The sequence below is a fragment of the Rhinoderma darwinii genome, chromosome 4 (genome assembly GCF_050947455.1).
Source record: "Rhinoderma darwinii isolate aRhiDar2 chromosome 4, aRhiDar2.hap1, whole genome shotgun sequence".
NCBI classification, from domain to species: domain Eukaryota; kingdom Metazoa; phylum Chordata; class Amphibia; order Anura; family Rhinodermatidae; genus Rhinoderma; species Rhinoderma darwinii.
In genome coordinates, this window is record NC_134690.1 from 404626212 (window position 1) to 404632795 (window position 6584).

At 46.1% G+C, this 6584-nt stretch overlaps 1 protein-coding gene across 1 annotated transcript in view; it reads left to right on the forward strand.

The window, feature by feature from the left end:
* Positions 1-4798, forward strand: part of KIF6 (kinesin family member 6) — a 78446-nt gene extending 73648 nt beyond the window's left edge. The window contains exons 8-9 of the mRNA XM_075863486.1: positions 309-415; positions 3716-4798. Coding sequence (XP_075719601.1) covers positions 309-415; positions 3716-3732 — 124 coding nt within the window. The 3' untranslated portion in view covers positions 3733-4798. The remainder of the gene's footprint in view (positions 1-308; positions 416-3715) is intronic.
* The last annotated feature ends 1786 nt before the right edge of the window (positions 4799-6584 follow it).

Below are 6584 nucleotides of genomic sequence, written 5' to 3' on the forward strand. Positions count from 1 at the left end.
TGAACGATATCAATTCTATTTTATATTTTCAATAAAAATTAAAGTTTAACAATAAGTTTTATATAACAAAAATGGTGGCACTAAAAAGTAGGATCTGTTCGGCAAAAACCAGGCGCTAACACGGCGACGTCACCGGAACAATGAAAGTTCTGGATCTCAGAATCCAACGACACAAAAAAAAATTCTGTGGTCCTTAACGCCAAAATTGTCCGGTCCTTAAGGGGTTAAATGTGATAATTCACGTAAAATGTACACATTCTATGTATAATGAATCCTCTATTATAACGTTGTGTAATTCTCCATTTCAGGGCGTCCCGGGGGGCAGACACCCCGATTCCGCTCACAGGCGACAGCCAGACGGACGCCGATATCATGGCCTTTGTCAGAGCGCGACAGAATCTGCTGAACAGAAAAGGTAAAGTCAGAGAAGTCGCCCCCCTCACGTGCAGCGCAGGGGGGGGGCTTTATTTGGGACCCCCTTCTATTAGCCAAAGAGGAGAGACTGTACAAACATCATCTCACGTTCCGCTGCCCCATCCTGGTATTAGACAGACCCCAGAGGTCACCGGGTAGTCACGAGCCAGACAACATCTCCCGGTAAGGGACCTCACATCCTAATGGGGGCGTCTCCATGTCCCCTCCTCAGGCCGTATCTGTGCCTGATGCAGCAGAGCCCGTCCTGCTCCCATCACCACACACTAGCCCGATTTGGTCTTCGGGCGGCTGGAAAAGTTGTGTGACTGATATTGTTTTGCATTCTTAAAGGGGTCGTCCCTCCACAACAAAGTGGGACTGCCGGAGGTCCCGAGCGCTGCACCCGGCTGTCCCATAGAGAATGAATGGAGCGGCAGGTTCATAAGGAGATTCAGGACCCTGTTCTCTTGATCGGTGGGGGTCCCAGAGAACAACCACTCATCTCCTATACTCTGGATAGGTAATAAGTTGTTGTGGTGAGACAACCCCTTTAAATGTCACCCAACTTTTCTAAACGCCTGAATGGTAAATCATTTTTCCGCATGGCTATTGGATCATTACCCTATTGGTTGTCACCCAGCTTTCCCAGGACCAGATATGAGCTATGAAAACAATTTGGCAGCTGCTCTGTAACCCTGCCGGTCCAAAGAGTGACGCTGTTTCTGTAATAAGATGGCGGCGCTCCATAACTGCGTTATACGCTTGAAAAGTCCTTGTTATTTTGGCGGTAGAAGGGCCGCTCCTCGCCCCGTGCGGTCATCACTTATCTCAGGCTCAGATAAAACAGTCAGGATTCTGCGTTTCTGCCTCCATAATTTTCCATCAGCGCGGCAGAGGCAGCATATGGCGTCCGTGTGACGGATTATCTGGCAGCTTATCAGGAGCGGCTGTCGTGTAAACACAGAGAGGAGCAGGTAAATACGGGGGGCACTCAGGCCCCTTCTCCTCTTATCTTAATTCCCTGATGTGTTCACTCCGCAGTGTAAGAAATGGACTAATAATAGCCAGCGCCGCGCAGTCCTATGACCTCGATGAACTCCGGAATGATACCGACATGACTCTTCCTCCTACACATCACCATCAGCAATACCTGTTATTTTATTATAATTGCCTGCAGCCACCACTAGGGGGAGCTCCTATGGATCTATAAAGCTCCCATTTGTGAACTCAATAAATCAGTCTGCATTGAGCTCCCCCTAGTGGTGGCTGCAGAGAGACAGATTTGTATTATTTGGCGGGAGATCCCAGGACGTCCTCAGTTCTCGGAATACACAGCGGTCCCACATTGATCACCTGTCCCGGGATTAAGGACTTAAGATGATTAACATGTGCGGTGATACAATGTAACAACGTGCAGGGCGCGGCGGAGCGCAGTGTAATATGGCGTGCTATCACCGGTAATCATTTTATATAGGGAGCGTGACATCACATGTCCGTATGCTGTTTCATTCACCCGTGATCTCGGAACAAAAATTCGGACAATTCTACAAGCAGCAAAAATCCCACCGTTCTCTAGAACCTCAGCGCTCGCCGTCCCTCGCCGTTTTACCTTCGACTTTTCATAAATTAACTTCAATAGAAATCACGTAACGACAATAAAAACTCCAAGCAAGAAGGATCTGCATCTATAGACACACGCAGAAAATTTCTGTAACCTCATGACATCATAGGCTGGGCCTGATTACATCATCATGACGTAGAAGAGCCGTGGAAACTGCGCCGCCTATCGCTCACGCTTCTCTTTGTGGTCACCATTATGGTTGATACATTGTGGAGGAGATTGATCAAAACTAGTGCAAAGGAAATGTGGAGTAGTTCTCAACCAATCATAAAACTTCTTTCATTTTAAAAAATGAGAGGTGGAATCTGATTGGTCGCTTTAGGTAACGGCTCCATTTTTCCTTTGCACTAGTTTTGATAAATCTTCCCATATGTCTGAGGTAGAAGATCAGACAACGAGCGGGAGGAGAAGCCGCCACCTGGTAATTAATATTCTCCGGCTCATTACTCTGATGTCACCGGCTCATCACCCCTCCCCCCCCTCGTTAATACAGGGCATTTATCATTGTGCCCACGGATTATACTGAAGGCTCAGCGATACGGCTGAGCCGGGCAAAGTGTTTTTCCACTGCTGCGAAATACATCAGACCGGAATCACACCGGACCGCGCTAATAAATCTACCAAACCGCTCTGCGAAACATCAGATAATCCTCAGATATTGGCTCTCAGTGTCAGAGACCTCGTTACCTCGAAGCTCCTGCCGTATTAATATAAGATTAATCTGCTTATGATGATCGGTGACTTTGTGAATACTTTGTTTTACTCATCAGGTATATATCTTCTACTCCAGTCACATCCAGAGCTGCATTTACAATTCTGCAGTTACATCTTATACTCAGTTCACATCCAGAGCTGCATTCCCAATACTACCGTTATACTCTAGTCACATCTAGCGCTGCATTCATAATCCTACCGTTATACTCTAATCTCATCCAGAGCTGTATTTAAAATTCTGCTGTTAAATCATATCTTATGCGCCTCTCGCATCCAGAGCTGCAGTCACAATTCTCCTGTTGCATCACGTCGTATACTCCAGTCACATCCAGATCTGCGTTCACAGTTCTGCCAGTGTAAATAGAAGTCAGGTAACCCCCGAAACTTTTTTTGCGAGGCTGTTTGGAAAACTATAGCAGCGACTTTATTGGCTGCCATGGACAACTGCTCCACTTTTGCTTTGCTTTTAATTATTCGATTAAGGCCTTATTCACATGAACGTGTCCGTTTTGCGCGCGCAAAAGCTCAGCGTGTCATCAGCATATGGTGCGCGGCTACTGTAGCACGAATCAAGTGCTTCCGTGTGCCGAGCGCGATTTGCACCCACCCCCGATTCCTGGCAACCCCCCCCCCCCCCCAATAGCTGAAGGGGCTTCCCCTTATTGTTTACAATGAATAGCGCCGTACAGTTGGTAGTGGTTGTGGCTGGTACTGCAGTTCAGTAACATTCAAGTGAATAGGATTGAGCTGCAGTACCAGGCACAACCACTCCCAAATGTACGGCGCTGTTCATAGTAAACAATGAAGGGGACGTACCGCTCGCTGGAGCTGATGATCAGGGTTTTTAGAGTCGGACCGTCTTCGATCTGATATTGATGGCCTGTCCTACGGATATATATTCAATATTTGCTGCTCTGTTTATGTGACGTGTTTGGTTAATGCGCCATATGTCGCTGTTATCCGCAGGCTCCGGGCACCAGTGACGACACAAAACCCATTGAGTTCTCATCACCTGCAGAGCGTCGCACCTGCCCAGCGCCCGGATACAACAGTCGCGTCTTTAGCACCAGCGGGTCCTCGTCTCCCTGTGCCGGGGGGCCACTGATCACAACACCATGAAACGAAGTGCGATCTCCGGTGCCGGCTGAGGATGGAGCCGAACAGTCTCAGGATATGATCACAATGGCGGCCACCAGTACTGCACCGTAAAAACTGCGGCAAGACCGTTTTTTTTATATCTCATACACTACAAACATACACCTGGCCGCCGCAATAAAACCGGGGGGGAAAAGACAGTTCATGTGAACATTCCCTGAAGGTTAAAACCACCGAACCCGTCTCCTCTTCCCCAACACTTTCTATGGATCCAGGGAGCTGAGGTTTGGGGGGCTGTTTGCACTGTCCTCACATTGAGACCCTGTTCTTGTCTATATTGTAAATCTGGAAATAAGAATCCAACCAGACGGTCAGTGCAGGGTCAGCCAAAGACCCTGCAAACAGCACCTTATATCTCAGCTTCCCGGCAATGTCGCCCCCTCTGAATTGTATATAATGTTTTTTTGTACAACAGATATTTATTGTCGATAAACTTTATGAAAACGTCTGCGTTTGCTTTGGCTGTGACTTGTGCAGTTTGTCAGGACAGGGCAGGGGTCTGCGGTTCTCTCTCCTCTGTCTGGATTATGTAAGATTATCTCCGGCTGCAGTAACTACGCTTGCTTGACGGATGATCTCCATTCATTGATTATAGATGCAGATCAGCAATTCCTGTCTGTGCGATGCTCCTGCCCGAGTATCTGCATTTCTCTGTGTCCACCATTGGGTGGCGCATGTGAGGCGGATTAAAAACAGTTTCGGGTAATATTAGTCTAGTAGCAAAGGCACAAGATGGGGATAATATCGTGCAGAATGCAAATTACCAGAAGAAATGATTGATCGTCAGCACACAGAGGTCTCCCATGATGCTTTGCGGTGCAGGATCCTTTCAGCTACATAGACGCAGAGCTGCTGGAAATGCAGAGAACCCATAAACTATTCAATTTAAGTAATAAAATATGTTTTATGTACAAGTAATCATTGTAAATATCTTTTCTAAATTGTATTCCTCACAATTGTCAAGATTTCTGCTTGCTGTCAGTGAATATGAACATTCTTGTTTAAAAACAGATGCTTAAATGTTTTTCCCAGATTGTAATATGGATGTCCTAGCCTTAAAATACACTATTAATATCTGATCGGTGGGGGTCCATCTCCCGACACCCCCGCAGATCCCCTTAATGAAGTGTTAAAGACGCTCTAGCAATCGCTGTGTCTCCTTCATTGTTTACCAGGCACAGCGCCTTACATTTCTTAGTGGTTATCCCTGGTACTGCAGTTTGGTCCCATTCAAATGCTGTAGCAGACACGTCCACAACTGGAGCGCCGCAGCCTCTTCATTCACACAGGAATGTGTACTCTTATCTGACCCTTGACATTCCTCATCGCTACTATTATTTTTTCAAATAATTTCCAATGCCTAAACTCTATGATGTTCGGAGTATCACCCACACATGACATCAGAGTGACAGAAATGCTGCTGTCTATAAACCCTGATGTGTATAATGTACCTGCAGTAAATATGTCTACCACTAGGTGGTACTGCACGTAGCTCAATGATAGATCCTTTTTCCTGCGTGTTGCTCCGAGACATGTTTATGCGTAACAGCGCTCCATGTGGTCAGGCTTGGTATTACAAGTATTTTTTTGTTACCTGTTTCAGGTGGCAGAACTGTGAATCTTCAAATAGAAACCGATCAAAGATACAAATTTGTGTTCCTGGAAAGCAAAATTACCCATTTTTTCTGATAAAGACATTAGTATATATGGCTGCCTTCAGCTGCGGATGCCCCGTTGTCTGACTCCATGTGACAGACCTCTAAATTTGCGTTCTTCAGTGGCATTAGTCAGACCAGAGAGAAATGATCACCTGAAAATGTAGATCATTCTAACAGTGTCTTGCGAGTTTCTTTCTAAATTTACATCCAGTTATTTTCTTTATTCCAGATTAGTTGTTATAATCTATAATCTCCTGTAATATGATCATTTTCCAAGTAATAATAATGTTTTACATTAACTCTACTGGTCATTTTACTTTCAATACCACTCCTGACCACATGGAGTGCTATTTAGGAGAAATGTGTCCATGTGCAATAGGAAGCCCAACCCACATCCATTCAGGCACATGCAGCACCAGCAACACCTAGTGGTAACATTGTTTAGTGCAGTCACCTACAATAAAAACAAATGACACAGAATGTAGGAAATAAATATCCTCTTCACAGGACGGCGCTGCACACACCACGGGGTTAATGTAACGTTATTCTTCACACCTCCGTGCTGCACTTTTCCTCCTTGCTGGTCCTTCTAGTTCTCCAAAACAAAGCCGCCGGTAAAATCCAAGAGCCCTTCTGTCCACGAGTTTTCAAGATGGCGGAAGCAGCTGGTCGACGTGTAAAACCGCAACGAGGGGAATGACAATCACAGCGATCAGGAATAAAGCAACGCATCACAGACTTAGTAACACGCGGCGCCCCCTGTCTGCCGGAGCCGGGGCTTGGTCTTCTCGGCTTCTTCTATATGAGACGTGACCTCTTCTTCCTCTTATACAGCGGCTGATGTTATCAATGATCTTCTCTTATACGGAAATACAAGAGCAGAAAACGCAACCGACGTCTCTATGACTCCACGTATATTGTCCACTCCCCGAACACCGCGACACGTATTTCCACATCTTCCATATATCAGAACTAGCTTTTATACCCGGCGTTGCTCGGGAGGTTGACTTACGGTATGGATA